At 39.0% G+C, this 24,850-nt stretch overlaps 1 protein-coding gene across 1 annotated transcript in view; it reads left to right on the plus strand.

The window, feature by feature from the left end:
* Positions 1 to 22,293, plus strand: part of LOC122557680 (transmembrane protein 263-like) — a 174,675-nt gene extending 152,382 nt beyond the window's left edge. The window contains exon 3 of the mRNA XM_043705515.1: positions 20,917 to 22,293. Within this exon, the coding sequence (XP_043561450.1) occupies positions 20,917 to 21,203 (287 nt within the window). The 3' untranslated portion in view covers positions 21,204 to 22,293. The remainder of the gene's footprint in view (positions 1 to 20,916) is intronic.
* Positions 22,294 to 24,850: the final 2,557 nt, after the last annotated feature.

A 24,850-nucleotide genomic window follows, 5' to 3' on the forward strand; every position in this document is an offset into this window, starting at 1 on the left:
AACCAGAGGACACAGCTTAAAAATACGGGGTAGACCATTTCGGACAGAGATGAGGAGAAACTTCTTCACCCAGAGAGTGGTGGCTGTGTGGAATGCTCTGCCCCAGCGGGGACTGGAGGCCCAGTCTCTGGATTCATTTAAGAAAGAGTTGGATAGAGCGCTCAAGGATAGTGGAATCAAGAGTTATGGAGATAAGGCAGGAACAGGATACTGATTAAGGGTGATCAGCCATGATCTTATTGAATGGTGGTGCAGGCTCGAAGGGCAGAATGGCCTACTCCTGCATCTATTGTCTATATTTGGATTCATTTAAGAAAGAGTTGGATAGAGCGCTCAAGGATAGTGGAATCAAGGGTTATGGAGATAAGGCAGGAACAGGATACTGATTAAGGATGTCAGCCATGATCTTATTGAATGGTGATGCATGCTCGAAGGGCAGAATGGCCCACTCCTGCATCTATTGTCTATATTTTCGCCATCTAGAACATCTCTCCATAAGAAATCTAGTCAGTCGCCTTTACTTATACCTGCCTTATTTAACCCACAAAGGAGGAGCGGACTTCATAGGTCAAATGCCTATTCTTCCTATTTCTAGTGTTTCCTTTGTTTTTCTGTGGTCTATGAAGAATTGTAAACACTCAACTCCAGGGACCACTGGAGTAGATCTTCTCTGTAACCTTTCTAATGTTAATGTAGATCTCTCTCTGCACCTTATCTACAGCAATAACACTGTATTCTGCACTCTTCTGCTACCCTGAAACACTTTGTATGATACGATCTGTCTGTACAGAATGCAAAAAAACACTTCGTCATTCATACAGAGATACAGTGACAATAAATCAAATACCAGTGTGGTACCCAGTATTGAGAACATAGATTGGATTAGATTCCCTACAATATGGAAACAGACCCTTCGGCCCAATAAGTCCACGCCAACCCTCAGAAGAGTTACCCAACCAGACCCATTCCCCTACATTTACCCCTGACTAATGTACCTAACACCATGGGCAATTTAGCATGGCCAATTCACCTGACCAATGCATCTTTGGATTATGGGAGGAAACGAAGCACCCAGAGGAAACCACACAAACATGGGGAGAATGTGCAAACTCCACAAAGACAGTTACCCAAGGTGGGAATCGAACCCGGTTCCCTGGCGCTGTGAGGCTGCAGTGCTAACCACTGAACTACCGTGCCACCCTCACTGCTTGAGCTTTTTTGAAAAAGCTCATTGTTAACAGTGAACGTTCCCTTGGATTTTGTAATACCGATCGTTCTCCTATAACACTCATTTTGGCAACATGATTTGGCTATAACGTGATTGTTTCCCCAATTCACCAATCATTTTTAAAATGTGAACTCCCATTGGCTATTATGCGATTCCATCCCTGGTTAACTTAAGTCCACTCTAGGTGTTTACTACAGGTCAAGCAAAAGAAGTTGGATGACAGGGCAAGTTATTTCTGACCTTATTGTTGATTTTTCTTTTTTTTTGAGGATGTTTTTAGAAATTACTGCAGGAGAAAAGATTTGGATTTCGAGATTCTCCTCAGTCTGGACAATGTACCAATCCATCCTCCCACCATTGGTGAGCTTTGTGAAAACATCAAGGTGCTACTTCTGTCTCTTTTCTTTGCACTCTGGTCTTAGGGCTAATAGCAGCTTCTAAAGCTTAATGCTTAAAGCGCAAATTCAGGAATCTGATTGCAGCTACTGAGGGCGATGAGGACAGTGTTCTTCAATTTTGGAAGAGCTTTAACATTAAGAATGCTATTGACATCATTGTGGAGACCTGGAGGCCTGTCAGTAAGGACTGCTTGCATGCTGTTTAGTGAAACTTGTCCCAGACTTTCTTGATTTTAAAGGCATTGAACCGTCAGGAGCTCCCAGCAATCAAGAACTTTGTGTCGCTCTTGCAGAGCAAGTTGGATTTACATGAGTGGAGACTGTTCTACAACAACTTGTTGCTACAGGGGAACTTGAAGTTTGAGATGAAGATGAAGTAGTCTAAGATTTAGCACCACAAGAATTTTCCACGTCTCTCTTGTCTTCTATCCTTTGAGAAGCAGTCACAACTGTTAGACAATGACTGCAATGCAGAACACAGCAAAAAAACAGTTTGTGGCATAAAGTCTTATCTAGCAGCCTATGAACAGCTTCTTCAAAGAAGAAAGTTGGCAAACCAGCAAAACTAGATGCCTTTTTTATGCCAACCCCAAAGAAACAGTCTGAGGACAATGAACCACGGCTATCCACGTCTGGACTAAATATTTTCTTTCATCGTAACCCTGCACCCGAAAGTCATGATGCTTATGATGACCCTCAGCTCCAGTGTTAATACAGTACTATAACTTAGCAAACACAGAAACCTTTGGTGTTAAACTTACTGTATTATTTCATTAAAATATGATTTTAACATTTACTTAGACTGTGTTGTAGTTTGTGTTAGGCTAGCTACGATTTTTGTTAAGATTTTTACTGATTATTTTTGGTGGTTCACCTCAACCCCGTTTTCTCAACGTTATTTCTATTGTGGGATTTTTTTAATAACACGAGAACACTACTGTGTTAAAACAGAACAGCCTGCATGCCGAATGCACTATGGTAACTTCCAGTACACTGAATGTGAATAATTTCTCACTGTGGGTTGCACCTTTTTTCCTTTATATGCAATGCACCTAATATGCCTTTTGAGGTCTTATCATCTTCATGAGTGCGAGGATGAATACTGTACAATTTTCAAAGTGAGTATGTTTGTATTATGGCATGGCCCATCAATTTTAAGAGCTGTGGACATAACATTTTCCAACCGATTGTTTGAATATCGCTTAATAATCTTTTGTTAATTATATGCAACCAATTGCAGTGGAATCTTCTTTCTTGAGCGAAGAGTCAAAGATGTACAGCATGGAAACAGACCCTTTGGTCCAACTCATCCATGCTGGCCAGATATTCTCAATTAATCTAGTCCCATTTGCCAGCACTTGTTCCTCTGGCAGCTCATTCCATACATGAACCATCCTGTTTCCACACTAAGTAATCTAATCTAATCCTCTGCGTGAAAAAGTGGTCCCTTAAATTCCTTTTAAATCTCCCCCCCACCCCCCACCCTAAACCTCTGCCCTCTAGTTCTGGACTCCCATCACCCCAGGGGAAAGATCTTGTCTATTTACCCTGTCCATGCCCCTCATGATTTTATCAACTTCTGTAAGATCATCTCTCAACCTCCAACACTCCAGGGAAAACAGCCCAGCCTATTCAGCCTCTCCCTATAGCTGAAATTCTTAATCCTGACAACATCCTTGTAAATCTTTTCTGAACCCTTTCAAGTTTCACAGCAACCTTTTCTATGGGAGGGAAACCAGAATTGCACACAATATTCTAAAAGTGGCCTAACCAATATTGAATACAGCTCCCAACTCCTATATTCAATGTTCTGTCTCAAACCTATTTCTCATTTTTGCTTGTTTCACAAGAAGGAAGGCTCCAGAGTATGTTGTTTCAAAAAGCTGTCTTCTTCCATGTTTAGCAGTATTATGCACATTTGTTGGCTTTCTATTTCAAATAATGCAAGCTCATGAATATAAATTGAACAGACGTCTTTTTTTCTCCACCACATCGAAATTTTGCAATGGATACTGTGTATTGATGGGGAAAAGGATGAAACAGTGGGCAGCACAGATTGCTTAAAAACTGGCAAAGCCAATGAGCCAGTGCCTTAGGAACTGCTGAAAGAGCATGGTGAGAACACTTGGCATACAAGTCTTACCCATAAGTTAACAACGATTTCTAACATGAACTTTCTGAATGTCTGTTATTTCTATTGCGCAATTTTCCATTACACGAGAACACAACTACTGAGTTATAGCAGAACAGCCTGTATACTGAATGCACTGTGGTTTGATACATGTACCTAACTTCCAGTACACTCAGTCTGAATAATTTCTCACTGTGGGTTGCATCTTTTTTTCCTTTATATACAATTCACCTAATATGCCTTTGGAGGTCTCATGACCTTAATGAATGAACACCAGTTTGTGATGAAATGCTCCATACTTCTCTTGTCAATAGTTTAAAGATGTTAGTTGTAAAGACAGTTATTCTGAAGGACAAAAGGTGATAGAGAAATTTACAAAACAGATCTGATTAATTAAAACTCCATGCCCTCCAGGAGCTTTCTCATCATAAATGCAACATCCAATCAGGCAGGAATAATGAAAAGGTCAATGACAATAATTAGATTCATTACAGGTATTTATCTCCACATAAAAAAATTATTTTGAATCTTTAATACATTTGCAGGTGTGGCAAAAAAAAAACTTGAATACAATTGGTGCATTAAAACCTAAGTGCAGTGAAGGTCCGAATTTTCTTTGCTGCTGTTTTAGGGAAAATTTAGAAACATTGTAGTTATGCTGTTGGTTCTAAGAGCAGTTGACACCAACTCTTCGTTTCAAGAAATATCAGTCAAAGCTCATTAATAAGCAGCACTGCCTTAGAACAGTGAGAATAAAAGGACTTTTGAGTTACTCAGCTGCAGTGAAAGATGAGCAGTCATCATTCAAACTGACAGACTTCTCTAAATCTGCATGAGTCATGCAAGTGCCACATTTTATGACTGTTTGCATACACCCCCCAGATCGAGATAGCCAAACTGATCCTTTGTCAGATTATGCCCAAAGCATCCTAGCTTGGCAATGAAAATCCACTCAAATGTTTGCTAATGAGGAAAGGAGAAAACACATGTAGAGAAAAATTTCAGCTCCTATTGCTTCCACTCAAAAATCTTCATAATGGTTACATAATATGCACAATTAATTTCACATTTTCTGTATTTTCCTACAAGAGATATCTTCAAGTTTTAAAAATTACTTCGCTCCTCAAATCCCTCTGAGCTAATTTTCTTTAATATGTGGTAACCAGATCAGCAGCATACTGCCAAGTGGCATGTAACATCTGTAATGTGGATTATTTAAGAGTTAAATAATGAAAAAGTGGTTGACTTGTCTATTTAATGTACCAAGCATTACATAAAACATGACTTCTGCATCTTTGTCTGTTTAACCCTGTAAGGAAGATTTATTACTGCTTTAAGTAAATTGCAATATCAGATATTAAATAGAGATAATAGTTTATATGCAGTTGAGAAATGGGAACTTTGGAATGTTGATTGCATAAGTGGAATGATGAGGCTTTTTGTCTGAGGTCCTTGCATGTTTGGTACTACAGGACTGGCAACACAATGTACAGGTATTTACAATACTCAGTATGCTCTGCATTAGAAAGTGGTCCACATAATGTATTTCAATCTTTAAATCAGAAGACATTAAACAGTAAAATGTCTTGAACTGTTAAATTAGTTCTTGGTCGAATGTTTTTGAATTTTCTAAGTTCTGGTATGTATCAAGCCCAAATGTTGTGGAGACTTAAGTGCCTAACAGCTGCATCTCCCAATAATTTCTACTTAAATTCTGTGATACTTTCAAGATCAAACTGAAATCATCAGCTCAGGTGGTTACTTTGGGACATCCTGGATTTTCATTCCTAATATTGGTTGAGCTACATACAGGTAATTCTCCTATAATGCCATAGTTGCGTTCCAGCGAAACGTGGCTTAATAGAAAATCGCTTCATAGAAATGATGGGGTCTATGGGAAAAGTGGGGTTGTGGCAGACCAAAAAATATCAGTCACAATCACTCAAAAATCTCCCAAAAAGCTAATGCAAATTATAGCACAGCCTGAATGAAGGTTTAAATCATATATAAACAAAAGTAAATTTAACACATTTATGTTGAAAAATTATTGTTAATGCAGGAACAGTCATCATCATTACAACCTTCAGATGCAGTTGTAGTTGCAGAAGTGGATGGCTGTGGTTGATTGTCTTCTGACTGCTTCTTGGGATTGATTTTAAAAAAGACATCTAGTTTTTGCTTTGTCTTTTTTCTTCTGCCTTGAAGAATCTGTTCATAGGATGCCAGATAATATCTTATTGAATGAATTGCTATCTTGCTGTGTTCTGCATTGTAACTATTGTCCTCTTAAGAGCTGCAACTGCCTCTCAATTTCCCTGAGAATAGAAGACAAAAGAGAAGTGAAAAGCTCTTGTGGTGCTTCCTCCTGGACTTCACTTTTTTCATCTCCAGCTTCCACTTCCCCCTCAGTGACAAACTGTTGTAGATCAGCTGTAGAGAGGTTTTCACAGTGGGGCTCACGCAGTTTTTTAATATCCTTACTTTGCACTTCAAAGCCAACCTGTTTTGCAAGGGCAATACAATGCTCTTTGATTTTTGGGAGCTCCTCTGATAGTTGCCATCCATGTCTCGTACTGTACCCCACTCCTGCTCTGATAGCAGCTGACATCGGCACATGCACAGGATGACACAGAGACTTCAGTGCAGATATCAGCTCCTGTGCAGAAAGAAGCATGTGAAACGATCGCTGCTGGAATTGCGCTATTGCAAAGAGGTAAGCATCCTCAAATACTGTTCTGCAACTCTTCAGTGATATTACAGCAACATTGTGCTGCTGATACACACTTCCTATGAGAACTGTCTATATGCATTATATTTGACAAAGTGGGGATTAATCCTCAAAAGGCCAAAACTACAAAACTCTAAATTTTTGAAGTTCAATTTCTAGGTAGGTTTAACAGCTAAGATGGGATAACATGAACACATTGCCCCATTTCTCTAATATCTGAAATATGGCAACATTAGAAATATGCTGAGACCATTCACCAACTTGAACATGGGCTGAGCCGCTCCTTCCTTCTGCTTCCACATCTTCAACAAAATGGACTGTCAAAAAAATTGCACAAATCTTCTACCAATCAGTAGACTTCACAAATTGTTTATCCTCTTTATCATGTGTGACAGTTTGTGTCGGGGAAGGAACAATATTTAGGTAAAAGCGGATTGATATTTTTAATAGAATATTTTTGATATTGGAAATCTGAAAAGGTGCACATAGGTTTGGACAGGGGCCAGGATAATTTGGTAGCAGATAAAATATCCCAACATTTTATCATTTATGGTGTCTTGCAATCATATGACAACAGTGAAATTAGGATAACGCAAAATAATTGTCTATTTTTAACTATTGTAGAGCTTCCTTTTGAAATCTCCAATTATTATGGAGATGATTTTGAATTATGGTATAAAGGCATTTATTGTCCCTTTCAATGCTGTTGTTTCTTCTTGCATAGAGTCATAGAATCGTAGAGATGTACAGCATGGAAACAGACCCTTTGGTCCAACCCATCCATGCTGACCAGGTATCCCAATCCAATCTAGTCTCACCTGCCAGCAGCCGGCCCATATACTTCCAAACCCTTCCTATTCATATACCCATCCAAATGCCTCTTAAATGTTGCAATTGTACCAACTTCCACCACTTCAGCTGGCAGCTCATTCCATACACGTACCACCCTCTGCGTGAAAACATTGCCCCTTAGGTCTCTTTTATATCTTTCCTCTCTCACCCTAAACCCTTGCCGTCTAGTTCTGGACTCCCTGACCCCAGGGAAAATACTTTGCCTATTTATCCTATCCATGCCCCTCATAGTTTTGTAAACCTCCAAAAGGTCACCCACCCCTCAGCCTCGGACGCTCCAGGGAAAACAGCCCCAGCCTGTTCAGCCTCTCCCTATAGCTCAAATCCTCCAACCTTGGCAACATCCTTGTAAATATTTTCTGAAACTTGAAAGGGTTCAGAAAAGATTTACAAGGATGTTGCCAGGGTTGGAGGATTTGAGGTACAGGGAGAGGTTCAATAGGCTGGGTGCAGATGGAGTATTAGTACACAGCCAAGTTCAAAGCCTTTCCTCACTATGTCAACTAGGTAAAAACAAGGACTGCAGATGCTGGAAGCCAGAGTCTAGATTAGAGTGGCGCTGGAAAAGCACAGCAGGTCATGCAGCATCCGAGGAGCAGGAAAATTGACGTTTCTGGCAAAAGCCCTTCATCAGGAATAGAGGCAGGGTGCCTGCAGAGTGGAGAGATGAATGAGAGGGAGGTGGGGGTGTCCAGCAGTGTTTTCAAAAAATAAGTAGCACTTAACCATCATTGTGCATTATACACTGGTGAGCCTTTCAATATTACATGTACAAATTGATCTTTGTCTTATAATTATAGACCGGTGAGCCTTACTTCTGTTGTAGGAAAGGTTTTGGAAAGGATTATAAGCGATAAGATTTATAATCATCTAGCAAACAACAATTTGATTTCAGATAGTCAACATGGTTTCGCCAAGGGCAGGCCATGTCTCACAAGCCTCATTGAGTTTTTTGAGAAGGTGACCAAGCATGTAGATGAGGGTAGGGCAGTTGACGTGGTGTACATGGACTTCAGTAAAGCCTTTGATAAGGTTCCACATGGTAGGCTGTTGGAGAAAATGAAGAGGTATGGAATTGAGGGTGCGTTAGCAATTTGGATTAGAAACTGGCTTTCTGAAAGAAGTGGTTGATGGAAAATATTCAGCCTGGAGTCCGGTTACTAGTGGTGTGCCACAAGGATCTGTTTTGGGACCACTGCTGTTGGCATTTTTATAAATGACTCAGACCAGGCATAGGTGGATGGATTATTAAATTTGCAGACAGCACTAAAGTCGGTGGAGTAGTGGACAGTGTGGAATAGTGCTACAGGTTGTAGGGGGACTTGGATAAACTGCAGAATTGGGCTGAGAGGTGGCAAATGGAGTTCAATGCAGCTAAATGTGAGGTGATGCGCTTTGGGAAAAATAACAGGAAGGCGCAGAGTATCGTGTCAATGGAAAAATTCACGGTAGTGTCGATGTGCAGAGGGACCTTGGAGTCCATGTACATAGATCCTTATGAGGAAAGGCCGAGATACTTGAACCTGTTCTCATTGGCAAGAAGAAGGCGAAGATGGGATTTGATAGAGACATACAAGATGATCAAAGGATTGGATAGAGTATACAGTGAAAATCTTTTTCCTAGGATGATTACTTCAGCGTGTACAAGGGGGCATAACTACAAATTGAGGGGTGATAGATTTAAGACAGATGCTAGTGCGGCCACACTTGGAATATTGTGTACAGTTCTGGTCCCCATATTTCGGGAAGGATGTGGAAGCAGTGGAAAAAGTGCAGAGGAGATTTACCAGGATGTTGTCTGGTCTGGAGGGAAGGTCTTATGAGGAAAGGCCGAGATACTTGAACCTGTTCTCATTGGCAAGAAGAAGGCGAAGATGGGATTTGATAGAGACATACAAGATGATCAAAGGATTGGATAGAGTATACAGTGAAAATCTTTTTCCTAGGATGATTACTTCAGCGTGTACAAGGGGGCATAACTACAAATTGAGGGGTGATAGATTTAAGACAGATGTCAGAGGCAGGTTCTTTACGCAGAGAGTGGTAAGGGTGTGGAATGCACTACCTGCTAATGTAGTCAACTCAGCCACATTAGGGAGATTTAAACAATCCTTAGATAAGCATATGGATGATTTTGGGATAGTGTTGGGGGACGAGCTGAGAATAGTTCACAGGTCGGTGCAACATTGAGGGCCGAAGGGCCTGTTCTGCACTGTATTGTTCGATGTTCTCATTGTTGCATAGCTGCATTTGCATTTTACATGCAAATATCCCGTGCCTGTATTTAAAGTCAAATACCCTCAATCTTAATATTTGGCTAGGAAGATGTTATGGAGGATTTGTACCCTTAAGTACTGCCACTAAGATCAGATGTCATGTCTGGCAGGTCCCCTACCCAGCAAGCAATTGTTGGAAATAAGTCCGCAAGATAAGTTTTTGCAGGATATTGAACTGTAAACATCATAAAAGATTCTAATTTTATTATCCATTAAAGGGAGAGATGTACTTTTAGTCTATCTTCCCGTGATGGACAAACATCATTTAGATTATGAAGTTAGTCCATGTAAGAGAAAGGTAATATTCTTTAACGTAATATAGCTTTCAAAGAAACTGTCACAAAGATTTCAGCCATTTCTCAGCAGCCACAATGTCATTGAAGAAGTGGGAGATGGCTGCATTTTCTTATCCCCTTCAGGTGGAAATTGGCCAGTATTTTTATGCTGTGAATTTTATCTCCTACTTGCCAGCTTGTGTAAATATTATCCACACACTGCTGTTGGCTATCATGAGCTACTTAATTGTAACTTAAATTAAGCAACAAACTCCTCATTCTCAGCCTCCTAATGAATTAACTTCCAAATTATTGTGTTAACAAGGCTAGCATGAGAAATACCTGTACTAACTGTTATCCATCCATCATGTCCCTTCTCCCTATTTTTATCTTTTTGGAAAGAAGATCGTCTCCAAATCTAACTGAATACAATCACAGGAAGATTTTTCAGTTGGCCCTGATTGACCTGCATTTTGCTGGGGCTGCCTGCAATGGTGTGAAAAGTACACTTTATTCTGGCTGACAGAAATGATGTAATAAACTTTCTCAAGAACAGAAGTGATACTGGTATGTAAAAACCTTGGACACTGTTGAGATAGTTGGCCCTTCAGCAGGTGACTGAGAAAGATTGATTCCATTCTTTTAAAGAAATCAATCTCAATTTCCATGGTGAGGATAAATTTTGTAATCCCATTGTGCATCTTGACTAGGGTCACTGCATTCAGAGGGGGATAAAATAGCTTTGAAGTTAACATTTTCTATCAAATTGACCTGCAAAGAGCAATTGAAGTGCTAGCACATTAAAGTTGAAAGATTTCTCCATGACTGTGTTTTCACCAAACAAAGATTGGGTGAATTTTGTACAAACATTCGAAAAAGGAGTTAACTTTAATTGCCGTCTGAATTTCTGTGTTAGTGATTTCTTTGCATTTTACTATGGGAAGCACAATTGCAAAATAGAGATGTACTATGGAGCATAGCCAGCAACAAGTCATTTCTACTTACGATTACTCAGTGTGCTTCACATTTTAACAATTTCAAGCAGGAAAACAGGAGCAGTATTTGTGTTTTTCATCCATTTTCACTTTGTACCTGTGTTTTTTTGCAAGCTTGGAAAAGGTAATTAAATAGCAAAAGGAAAATAAATGAATTGTGCAGTGTTGGAGCTGGTTGACCCACTGTAGCAATACCATGGCTTTAAGAGGTGCATTTTGTCCATTTTTTAATGGAGAGCTCAGTACAGAGATCCCGAGTGGTCTCTTCCAAGCCAATAAAGTAAACAGCTTGTTAGGCCTTGGGTTTTTTTTAAAGTTAAAACAATAGAAGCAGCAGGAGGGGGTTTAGAAATAGCATGAAAAGGTGGGGAGCAAGCTCCCACAGAACCAGGATTTCAGTTTCACTTTCAATTTCTGTTGGGGTTTAAAAGTTGCTATACATCTCTCCCTGCTGCAGTAAAAAATACTTGAGTTCGTTCTCTCTCAGAATTTTTTTTTCTGACGTTCTTTCCTCCTGGATTGAAGAATTGTATGTGAGACCATCTATTTTACTGAATTTGCCTTTGAAAAGGTTGTGTTAATGAGATGTTACTATATTGGGGCAGTTGCCATTTAGTATTTAAATAATCCATCAGTCTGTGAAGGTTTCCAATAGAAGAGTTATTACAAGTCACTTTTGTTGCTATCTTAACTAGAGGGTAAGAATAAAGTGGATTTCGTTTCAAGCCTGGTAATTTGACCAATCAAATTGCATCCAAAACAGAATGCCGTACACTTGCCTTTAAAAATAAAAAGTTGGGATCGAGGCTAACTTGATATATTTGGAGTGCTTTGGTCTCGTGCATACCAGCGCTTCCTCCGCAGAGAAATTAGGTTTATTATGTGCCATCAGCTAAAAATGCAAGTTCTACTAAATGAAAAGCAAGTGTAAAACCCTGAGGTAATATAGTACTGAAAGTAAGTTCAAACCATTAAATCAGTGGTCCAAACGATCATTTCAAATCACAAGGAAATAGACTTATAATTTTGTGAGGTTGGCGTTATTTTGAGAAAGTTGCTTCACACTTATTTTTATCCGTGATGCAAATAATGAACTCGTAGATGTTGGAAATCTGAAAGAGTGAAAGTGTTGGAAATCATCAGCAAGTCTGGCAAAATCTGTGAAGAGCGAAATAGGTTAACATATCGTAATTGCAGAAAGTTAGAGATGTCAAGGCAGGAAAGAACATAAAATGGATGATAATGGGGCCAGGACAGACTCAAAAATATTGCAAATAGCTTTTGCCTGGAAAAATGTGTCCAGTGGTTATGAGCACCCAATTGTTGAACTCTGGATAGCTTTCTGGAAGCAATACTATGTTTGAGTACAGGATGGGATTCCATGAGCTTTTGTTGAGTTTCATTAGGGTAGTACAGAAGAACAAGGACAGCAATGTCGGAGGGGGCTGTAAAACTAAAATGATGGGTAGTGCTTGCCATCATTCAAATCAGGGTCAGGCTTGCAGACTGAACAGTGTACGCAAAGCCATTGTCCAGTCATAGTTCGTCTCCCGTACACTGAAGAGATCACATTGTTAGCAGCAAATACCGTGTTGCAAATTGGAAAAAAAAGTGCATGTAAGTTAGTTTTTCGTGTAGTAGTAGTATTTGGGGCCTTGAGTGTTGAAAGCGAAAGGACAGATGCAGTTGAAATTTGGTAATTCAAAATTGGTTCATGTTAAAACATCATGAACATAATGTGTGACAATAGCTAAGCCTAGAGGGAAAGAGGCATGAGTGCAGGCTTCAGCAGCGGCTGAATTGAGAAAAGGGCGAAGAGGGGGCAATGTTAGGGGCCTAGAAATGAATTATCTTTAAGGCACGAGTAAGTTTGGATGCTCATTGAGAGGACAAGTGAGATACCGAGGTTGCAACAAACTGGCTTAACCTGAGACTGTAACCAGGGAGAGGAATCAAGTCAACATATATTGAATGGAGTTTTAGGCAACAGACTCCCCAAGCAACGATTTCCCTGGATTTTTATGGGAAAACTCCTCTTCTACTTCTGGCTGATCCCACTGAATGCCAAATGTGAATGCGAAGTAGGACAAGATCAAAAATATATCCTTAGATATATATCCTTAGGAGCTATTGGAAACAGAAAATAAGAACATTCATAAGCCATTTGCCCCTTTTGAGCCTTCTCCACTATTCAATATGATCATGATTTGGAGGAGCCAGTGTTGGATTGGCATGGACAAAATTCACACAATACCAAATTATAGTCCAACAGGTTAATTTTGAAAGCTAGTGCTTCCAAATAAACTTGTTGGACTTTAACCTGGCAATATGATCATGGCTGATCATCCAACTCCATGCCCTGTTCATGCTTTCTCCCCATATCCTTTGATTCCTTTAGCGTTAAGAATTACGTCTTACTCTTCCTTGAAATGTTCAGTGTTTTGGCTGCCAATGTTTGGATGGCAGTGTTCACAGCCTCACCATCCTTTGGATGAAGAAATCGCTTGTCATCTCAGATCTTTGCACTGTGACCCTTTGTTTGCACTCTCCAGTCATCAGGAATATCCCTCCTCTTTACATTCTGCCAAAATGTGATGCTTTGCATTTCTTTGTATTGGTAAACCACAATTGTCACCTGTCTATCCACTGTTTATTTATATCTTTGTAAAATTCCTTGTATGGTTTTCCATTACCCAAATTTAGTATCAACAGACTTTGATTTAATCCTCTTTATGCCATTGAATAATAATTAATTGAAGGGCTTATTTTAATTGTGTGACACAAATGCATTGATTTCAGCACCATGTAACTATATTGAGCAAGTAGCCATTGTTGAATTTTACTTACATCTCACCCGAACGTAGGGGAAATGCAGCAAAATGCTCAGATCTTCTATGCTACACACCCTCTCCACTTTAAACAAGAGCTCATACGTGAAAATGTAAAGCGGCACATGTGCGCAGTTTCATGGACAATCAAATCAACAACACCAGTTCAACAGAGTGAGCTTCTTACATTTTTTACAGTACTTTAATCACAACCAAAACACATGGTTGCAATCCATTACTCAGGAGAAAATGAGCAGTGCAGATGCTGGAGGCCAGAGTCGAAGAGTGTGTTGCTGGAAAAGCACAGCTGGACAGGCAGCATCCGAGGAGCAGAAGAACGATATTTGGGGCATAAACCCTGATGAAGGGCTTATGCCTGAAATGTCAATTCTCCTGCTCCTTGGATGCTCCATTACTAAAGTTCATGTAATGATTCATAAAAATAAACAAAATCATAATCTGATCAAGCAGAGACAACAGAGCTTTGTGAAAAGGAAATGATTTTTAATTTGTAGATGGTTTTGAATAAAGAAAAACAGATTTGATAAATCTATTCACTGATCCATAAGGTCCATTGACTGCACTTCAATATTAATTAGAGTGATACAGCAAGGAAATAGATCAAACCTATCCATGTTGACCAGCTATCCTAAACTGAACTAGTCCCATTTTCCTGCATTTAGCCCATATCCCTAAATCTGTCCTAACCATGCAGCTGTCCAAATGTCTTTTTCAATATTGTAACTGTACTGCATCTACCACTTCCTCTGGAAGCTTTTTCCATGTATGAAGCACCTTCTATACAAGTTGCCCCTCGAGTCCCTTTTAAATCTTTTCCCTCTCGCCTTAAACCTGTGCCTCTAGTTTTGGACTCCCCTAATTGCCCTGTTCTTTCCATTCTGTCCAGTTGTTTACTTCTAACTGCGTGTAAAAGAATGGCTTTGCATTGCAAAATGTCACCTGTGCATTGTCCTTTACCTTGTCTTCAGCATTGCGATACCTGATTTAATGGTTTTAGTCTCCTTGCTGAAAGATGACTTTGTGCTATTTTGTAATCTTTGTTAGTGACAGACACTCTTGTACTGATCTAAAGTATACATAATCAGGCCAAGTGAGCGACGAAATAAAGAACTGTGGATACTGTAAATCTGAAATTAAAATTGCTGGAGGAACTCAGCAGGTCTGGCAGTCTCTGGAGTGAAAGCAAGCTCAACATTCTCGGTTCAGTGACCCTTCAGAACCAGTTGAACCATATTTATGTAGCCAATTCCTTCCTGCTGGGGAGATCCCCCTCCACCCTGCCCACTACTAAGAAATAATAGGAAGCCTCATCTTATTCCACTTTCTCAGTAATGACCTAACATTGGAACAGTGTTATTGGCCTAGCTCATCAGTTTTGCACTAGTTTCATAAATGGCAATGTGACTGGAGGATTGTTTGCACCCACATTTGGAGTTAACATAACAGCTGTTGCTCTGTTTCAACAATCAAAGTAATTTGTTTATCTCCAACTTTCATTTATTTTGTGGTGCTTGTTTTATTTTCAGCTTTCTTCTGTTCATCTTCCATGTGCTGTCTTTTTAGCACAAAATGAATACAACTCTTAGTCTTCTTGTTCCAAGTTCAATTTTAAAATCGATCATGTGAGCATTCAAGATTTTTCAGACTCCTGAAACAGCTTTAGATCTGCCACAGTGGAAACCTAGTATTTGGCAGCAACCTGAACTTTACTATGACCAATTTCTCTGTTCTTGCAGACCATCTGGATATGATACTTGCCCACAGATATGAGCTGGAAGTAGATACATTGTATTAGTTGGAGACTCCCCTCAGCAATGGTGGAGACATAGAGAGATACAGTATGGAAGCTGACCCACCGGTCCAACTTGTCCATGCCAACCAGATATCCCAAATAAATCTAGTCCCATTTGCCAGCATTTGGCCTATAGCCCTCTAAACCTTTCCTATTCAAGTACCCATCCAGATGCCTTTTAAATGTTGTAATTTTGCCAGCCTCCACCACTTCCTCTGGTAGCTCATTGCATGCATACACACATACAACCCTCTGTGTAAAAAGGTTGCCCCTGAGGTTTTTTCTAAATCTTTCACCTCTGACCTTAAACCTATGCCCTCCAATTTTGGACTCTCCCACCCCAGAGAAAAGACTTTGTCCATTTACCCTATCCATGTCCTTCATGATTTTATAAACCTTTGTGAGGTCACTCTTCAGCCTCTAATGCTCCAGGGAAAATAGGCTGTGCTTATTTACCCTCGCTCTATAACTCAAACCCTTAACCCTGGTAACATTCTTATAAATAGTGTCTGAACCCTTTTTAAGTTCCACAACATCCATCCTGTAGCAGGTAACACCTGAATTTCTGATTTAAATCTGGAGTTTTGGCAGCCATGGTTCTCAGTGAAATCTGATGGATCACCCCTGCCGACCTAGAAAAAAAACATGCAATCTGCAACTTCCTTTCAGCCATTTCCTCAGCTATGGTCTCTGTCAGCGTATTGACTTTGCTTTCTATTGAAAAGCAAATTCAAAAATTGAATTTATGCATTGGTGCTTAATTACAAGCTAATCATTAAATCTCTTGAGACTCTCAGAAACCTTATGCCACCTGTTCAAAATCCAAAGTTCCAAAATAAATGCTATTAAAATACACAAACTGCATACCTTCCACTATCTATGGTCATCAATTTTATTTATTTTCAGCCAGATTTGTAACCATTTACCATAATTACAACAGTCCTCGATGGTCAGGTTAGATTTCCCATTGTCCCAAATATGCCATCAGCAATCGTTTTTTCAATTTTGTACAATGCTGAGTCAGTGTCCTGAACTAATACGTACTGCTTGTGGAACAATCTTTCAAGCCTCCTTCAAGATCATTAGGGGTTTCAAGCTTTTGTCATAATGTTGTTCAATCCTTTTTTACAAATGAAATGTAAGGAAAAATTCTATCTCATCCTCATTGTCATATTTGTTGTTTATTCCAATGAAGAGAGCAAAATGTGAATCCCTATAGAACCATCTGTAGTTCAATCATATGATGGTGGCCTTGTTGTGCAACCCCAGGCTATAGAAGAATGGCACTTTAGAAACCGTGCTTAAAGTGTTGATGTAATTACATTGCAGCCAATACACACTTTAAAAGAAACGGTCTCCAATTCGTCAATCATGTTATAACGAATTCGTGTTAACAAAATGTGTGTTATTGTAGACTGACCTGTAAATTATTACATTTCCCCAACAGAGGGGAAATAGAACCAAATGTTCACAACTTGCAAAATACTGCACTGCTGATCAGAGTTGCCTCAATAGTTGAGAGTGTGTTGCTGGAAAAGCACAGCAGATCAGGCAGCATCCGAGGAACAGGAGAATTGACGTTTCAGGCTGGAACCCTTCATCATGAAGGGCTTTTGCCTGAAACGTCGATTCTCCTGCTCCTCGGATGCTGCCTGACCTGTGCTTTTCCAGCAACACACTCTCAACTCTGATCTCCAGCTTCTGCAGACCTCACTGTCTTCTAGTTGCTTCAACAGTGTCAGTAAACTATCAAGACTGGAGTTTATTTGGGATGTTCAAAAGAAAGTAAGTTTCTCATGTTCTTGGTTACTTTCATCAGTGTGAAAAGACCAGTTAAAGGTGATGGTCATGAAGGAATCTTTTCAGTTGGGGAGGAGGAGGTGGTGGAGGAGTCGTGAGTCTTGCACTCTGTGTGCTTATGTTGTCTGTTCCCCAAAAAATGTATTTTTACTTGTTAATCATTTTATCATCTTCAAAAAAAATGCAGCTGGCTGGTTCACTTGAAGAAATGATGGCACTGTTCAATAATGCCCGCAGAATTGGGTTGCCTTTTCTATTAGCACTCTTATCTTCAGAATTCCTTTTTCTTAAAGAAACTTGCTTTTAAAACCCTTCCCAGCCCTCAAAAATTACCTTGATTTCTATTCTTTTTTCGCCCTTACTCATGAACTTTTGGACACTTCAGTGTCATGCACACACCATTAACTCAGATATTAACCCATATACTTAGATATTTATAGTTTATTTTATTGCAAATGTGACTACCTTCATTTGGGGATAGGACGTTGATTAAAGCGGTGGTCACAAGCGTATTTCGCATCCAGTTCGATGAGCTTAATATGGAAAAATTGAAGGCCCACTGTTGTAATTAGCTACTACTGACATTTAATATTCTGATTTGAAGATATTGTCCTGTCAGTTTATTATGTTCTCAAATATAGCTTACAGTAACAATTTTCCTTATTGCCTTAATGGGTCTATTTTATGAAAGCATGCTATTGAAGTTCTAAATTCAGATTTTTCTTCATGCACTTGAAAAATTAACTCTGGACATAGTATTGTTAAAGCAATACACTAGGAAGAGCAGTGCAATCAAAGCGCCTTTAATAATGAGCGCTGAATGTAGAGGCTAACTGATGTCATAATCTGAATTATAAGATCAGTATTTGGTCATAATAACGTAATTAACAGCATCTTTTCAGAAGTGCAAGTCCAACTGTAAGATCAACTTGTGGTAAATTGGTATGATACTGTGATAATATATGCAGTTTGACAGAATTCTGATAGATGTGCAATGCAGAAAATAGTAAATGGCTGTGAAATGATAATACCTGCAAAACATTGAGTGTGATGGTTATTGATAATCTTATGGTTAGATTTGGTAAGAATTGATGTCTAGACTGTTGACAAATCATGTGGCTTTCAAAATGTTTTGAAATCTTCACATTATAATTCAACATAATTCTTCAGAATTGATCATTTGAACTCTGTTTACTGACACCCTCTCAGTTTTGACCGATTTGTAAGGTCTTATTTATTATCCTTTGTCATTAGGATTTCCATAGTATTATTTATGTGTACCCTTCTTTGTTATTTCTTGGGGTTGAGGAAAGCCAGCATTTAATGCTCATTCCTAATTACCCTTGGAAGATAGTGCTAGGTCACCTTTCACTGTAGCATTTCATCTGATGCAGGCACACTTGTGCTGTGGTCGAAGGGAGTATGTGGAATGAAGATTACCAACTTGAGACTTGGAGAAAGATTTCTGATGTTATTGCTTTCTGTTTTGAGTACAACTGGAACAGATTTGCTCCTTGCAGCAACAGAGTTATATTTACTGATACTGGTTGCAATGAGCAGATGCTTAGTCTTTCCCCATAAAACCACCTTGTGCTCTTAAGTTATAAAATATCTCCAGGTCCGTGGCATTATATCATTATATCAATAGAAGGTTCTCCATATCTTGCAAGATCTGGACAATATTCATTTCTCGGCCAACATCACTAAAGCAGATTATCTGGCCATTATCACATTGCTGCGCATGTACAAATTGGCTGCAATTTTTTAAAAAAACTAATCACTGAAGATCTTTAAGAAATGTGGAAACCATAATGGGTGCTACCCACGTACAAGCCCATTATATGAACAGTGCTTTGATTGCAAAAATCACTCCGATTTAAGCAAGCTGTGTTTGTCATTGCCAGTTGACTATTACAGCGGCTGAATGAAAATACTGAATTTGTAACTGACTAAATAATCTGAGGGACTTTGAACAGTTTGATTTAGTTTTATTATTGCTATAAGTTCATGAAAATATCAATATTGTATACATTAGTTTGAAGTCAGTGCTTCTGGTGCAAGAGAAATGGCAGCTATTTTATACTAAGTTTGATATGTTGGGACCACTAAATTGACAGAAACACATATTTAACTACTGAAATTATGGGACATGAGTAATGCTGCCTTTTCCAAAATTCATCTGTGCTCCTGTACAATCAACTACATTGTGGGAAAAAGAGTTTGCACTGTCAAAACTTGAGTCACAGTTCTAACCTTGTCCCAAAATGTAAGTGTGCTTCCTGCACCCACCATGTCAAGTCCTTCAGGGTTGTACATATTTCTATAAGGTCACTCCAGACTGAATATGGTCTTACTAAGGCCTTGAACGACTGTAAGATCACTTCTCTACTTTTATATTTATTCCATTCCTCTTTCAATAAATTAAAAACCTTCTGTTTGTTTTGCTAATCACTTGTACCTACGTACGAATGTGGATGATTCATGTACTAGTGCATCCATATCCATCTGTACCTCAAGTTCTGTCTGCTTTGCTATCCTTCCTGCCGAAATTAATATTTTCACAAGGTCCCATATTGTATTATATCTGCCAGTTGTTTGCCCACTCACTTAACTTGCCTTTATTTGGACTCTGTATGTCCACCTCTTAACTTTCTTTCCTGCCTATCTTTGTTTCATCTATAAATTTTAGCAATCAATCTCATCCAATTTATTGAAATAGATGATAAATAATTGACAAAAATAAATGCTGCACACTTAAATGTATGAAGGATTTTAAAACAGTCAAGAGCATGTTGCAGAAAGCCATAAGGTGATTGTTAGTAAAGGAGACTGTTTGACCTGTTAGCTGGTCCAACTTGTCACCTTGTTCCCATTGTCCTGTCAGTTGTTTCTAACTCAATAGTTATTCACTTCCTTTTTGAAACACTGTTATTCTGCTTTTACCATGTTATATTCCTGAAAGCCAGTTGGTGAAGAAGCACATGATAGCTAATTTTTACTCTGTCTTAATTATTTACAAAGTGAAATATTACAGCTCAGGATTCTAGGCTACTTGTCCAGTGACATTAGCACTATACCATTGTCTTTGAATTATAGAAGACAATTGCCTTTTTCAGGTTTTTATAAGATTGTAAATGGGTGATCTTAATAATTTGCATCAGTAATTATTTATCAACTACATGTTAGAAAGGTTGTTTCTTTGAGATGAGAAAAGTCATCAACGGTAATATTATTGTATAATTTTAATTGTGTGTATGAGACTTTTTTCGTAATCTGTGTTTAAATCAGGGGTATTCTTGCCAGTCTTGGATATAAATTTTGATTTGAATCTGTGCACTCAGTGTCATCCTTGTATTGTCCTGGATTAATTAAAGTAACTGATTTAAAACTTGGAAGAAATTTTTGGAAGGGCAAGTCAGGTGACAGTTATGACTAGTGCTATTGTGTGATAAGCTTAAGTGTATTTCATTGCACTTTACTTTTCATTTTCTTAATTTATAGGTTAAGGTCTCGGAATGAATATATTATGAATGTTCTTTCAATGCTGCCTGCTCTTATTTATAGTAATCATATTTTTAAATCATTTCCATAGAACCCAAAAAGGATCTTGGCATACAAGAGCCAGGAATGATCTGGAAAGTGACTGGTGGACTTTACAGTATCACGAAGGGAGCAGTAGGTGCAACACTTGGAGGAGTGGCTTGGGTTGGAAGCAAAAGTCTGGAACTGACCAAAACAGCAGTAACCACTGTGCCAGTGGCGGGTGCTGGCTTGGTGAAGGGAAGTGTGTCCGCAGTGACCGGTGGAGTCAGCGCTGTGGGCTTGGCTGTTGCCAGCAAGGTTCCTTTTACACCCAAAAAAAAGGACAAATCTGATTGACTAAGTTTTTCGGTATGTTTTCCTTAAAGAAAAACATCATGACTTCAGTGTACCTGGGCATGCCTGGATACTTGTACGTGCTTGGTATTTTTTTTTCAGAAGGGCAACCAAGTAAGTTTTTGTGTGTACAGAAAAGCTTGCTCCCTGCCTCACTTCACCAGTGCAGTTCTCATGCCACATCTTTTCATTGTGTGTGCTGTAAATGACACTGAGCCATTGTTTCCATACTACAGTCAGCATTAATACTGTACAGCTTTGTGATTCTGACTTTTTGACATAAACATTGGCCACATCAAAATTGACAGTCATCACACCAGATGCATAAAGACCATATCCCCAGTGATGATTCTTTCAACTGAAATGTACAGAATTTTTCTTTTGAGTGGGGAATGAAACATTTTGTCGTGATCAAAAAGAAGATTTCTCCACTCTGCCACCAATGTATGTATTGGTTCCTGCAGTATTTTGTATGCTTGTTTTGATCCTGTTGTTGATAATGGGGCTAATTTTCCGACTGCTTTTTATTTGTTTTAAGCAGGATATTATGGGGTGAATGTTGCTTCAAATGTGTCAGTGGCAGAAAATTTTGAATATTCTATTGGGTAAAGTTAGTATCCAGTTTTAAAAGTATTTCCTACATGCAGCAAGTTAGCTTTTTGCTTGTTTGTACTATCCTTTTATCTGCCTAACTAGCTCAGTACTGAGAGTAACATACAACACTATAATGCTTCAGCATAGGTTACATGTTGGTATAGCCTTATTCCTCATTATTGTTTGACTCTTGTTACTTGCTATAAATGACTAGCTCAGCAGGTTATAAGAATAAAATTTGGACTATGACCCCATTTGCAATTAGTGCTGTTTTCCTTTCTGTTGTGCTTTACATTTACCTTTCCATCACTTTTCTGCATACCTGATATTTCTGTAATGTTTATGTATTAAGACTGAAGCAGAAAATTGATTGCTCTTGACCAAAATGCAAAACATTTAGTTTTTGTCTATAATAGAACTATTTTTGCAAATATGACACCTGAAAGCAATGAATTAGACTGTAAGTCTGTATTTTAATGGAAATAAAGTTTGAAAATCACCAACTTCTTTCTGTGTTGAACTTCATATAATTTGTGCATTATAGGAATTCTTAAGTATCAGTATACTTGTGTTGGAAAAAGCATTTTGTGAATTAATTTGCAGTCTTCTTTCCTTTCAACATTGGGTATAAGTCACATTTCGAATGCAATCACTAACAAAGGCAGAATTTGTGTATGTTAGTAAAGGGAATGCAAGTGTTAATTCTGAAATATTATTTAAAATGAAAATGCAAGAAAGTAACAGGCAACATTGGTTAATAAAGCGAAATTTGAACCAAAAGCATGAAATAATTCTCTCAAACTGATACACATATAGAAGAACCTTCCAGAAAGAACAATGGAGGTGAAAACACTGAAATCTCTTTATTAACAATTAGCTGCTGAACTGATGGGAATTTAGAATCTCTCAGGGCGGATGAATTAAAATCAGCCAATTGACTTCCTTCAACTTTAATTATATTGTGGAAAAATCTAGCTCCAAGAAGTGAGTTTAACCAGTATTTCCAGAGATTATGCTGCCCTCAGCAGCATTACCACTGGCAGAGGGTCATGCCCTTCCGGGTCACTAACTACTATCTACATATGTTTTACATAGAACATAGAAGAATACAGCGCAGTACAGGCCCTTTGGGCCCTCGATGTTGCGCCGATCCAAGCCCACCTAACCTATACTAACCCACTATCCTCCATATACCTATCCAATGCCCGCTTAAATGCCCATAAAGAGGGAGAGTCCACCACTGTACAGGCCCTTTGGCCCTCGATGTTGCGCTGATCCAAGCCCACCTAACCTATACTAACCCACTATCCTCCATATACCTATCCAATGCCCGCTTAAATGCCCATCAAGAGGGAGAGTCCACCACTGCTACTGGCAGGGCATTCCATGAATTTACGACTCGCTGAGTGAAGAACCTACCCCTAACTTCAGTCCTATATCTACCCCCCCTTAATTTAAAGCTATGCCCCCTCGTAATAGCTGACTCCATACGTGGAAAAAGATTCTCACTGTCGACCCTATCTAAACCCCTAATCATCTTGTACACCTCAATCAAGTCACCCCAAACCTTCTTTTCTCTAATGAAAACAGCCCCAAGTGTCTCAGTCCTTACTCATACGATCTTCCTTCCATACCAGGCAACATCCTGGTAAACCTCCTCTGCACCCGTTCCAGTGCCTCCACATCCTTCCTATAGTATAGCGACCAAAACTGCACACAATATTCCAGATGCGGCCGCACCAGAGTCTTATACAACTGCATCATGACCTCAGGACTCCGGAACTCAATTCCTCTACCAATAAAAGCCAATAAAATGAAATTCTATGAGCTGAAAAAGAAACTCTTGATATTTACTGACATTTTTAATAATATAATACACAATTATTTAAATTAAAGCTGTCCAGAAAAGTAATCAATGCTAATCAAGCATAATTTCCCATTGAAGCCGAACAAATTCATTCACAGCCATTCGCAGTTCTTTTGGGAGCCAGTAGAGTCATAATGGGTCAAATAGCTTCTTTCTGTACTGTAAAATTTGATATTTCTATGTTTCTGATCACTATGTCACAAGAACCCTCCTTTCCAGGATAAAACAGGCTGGTTGATTGGCACCACATCCACCAGCATTCACCCCCTCCACTACAAAAGCTAAGTAGCAGCAGTGTGTACCATCTATAAATACATTGCAAAAATTCACCAAGACTCCTTAGTCGCCATCTTCTAAATCCGCAGCCGTTCCTGTCTAGAAGGACCAGTGCATGCGAGTACCATCATCTGCAAGTTTCCCTTCAAGACATTCACCATCCTGGCTTGGAAATATAATGTTGTTCCTTTAGTGTCACTGGTTAAAAATCCTGGAGCTCCCTCCACATCATATTGTGGGTCTACTTTCCCTAATGAATCACAATGGTTCAAGGAAGCTCACCACCATCTTCTCCAGGACAACTTTGAATAGGCAATAAACGCTGTTGCAGACAATGAAGAAAACAAAGTGGCACAAAATCCAACATGTTTGTGCTATTTTCAAATGTAATGACTCTGTAACCTTGTACTTGCCTAATAATAAGTGCAGAGATAGGTTTAGGAACTTATAACCATATGGCTAACAATGTTGCTCTTCAATCATTTACTTTTTTTTTCTTGCACAGACTGTGTTCACTTCCCTCACACCTCAGGCATGCAGCTATTTGCAATAAGATCATTTTAAGTGAGTTGGCACACATTGCTTGAGCTGGTAGCCTGTTCCGTATGTTAACAAGCCTCATGCGTAAAGAAACTACTCCTTTTAAGTACTTAGCTGTAAGCATCTTTGGTTTTTACTGTGAAGAAGCATATGCCAATTTACATTTACACAGCCTGCAGAGAACATTTAGTTCAAGTCAGGATACTTAAAACAGGATTCAAACTTTTAAAATTTGTGAATACTTGAATTAATTAACATACCTTCTATAGGAAGGATGTTATCAAACTTGAGAGGGTGCAGAAAAGGTTTACAAGGATGTTGCTAGTACTGGAGGGTTTGAGCTATAGGGAGAGGTTGAATAGGCTGGGGCTTT

The sequence above is a fragment of the Chiloscyllium plagiosum genome, chromosome 16 (genome assembly GCF_004010195.1).
Source record: "Chiloscyllium plagiosum isolate BGI_BamShark_2017 chromosome 16, ASM401019v2, whole genome shotgun sequence".
Lineage (NCBI taxonomy): Eukaryota > Metazoa > Chordata > Chondrichthyes > Orectolobiformes > Hemiscylliidae > Chiloscyllium > Chiloscyllium plagiosum.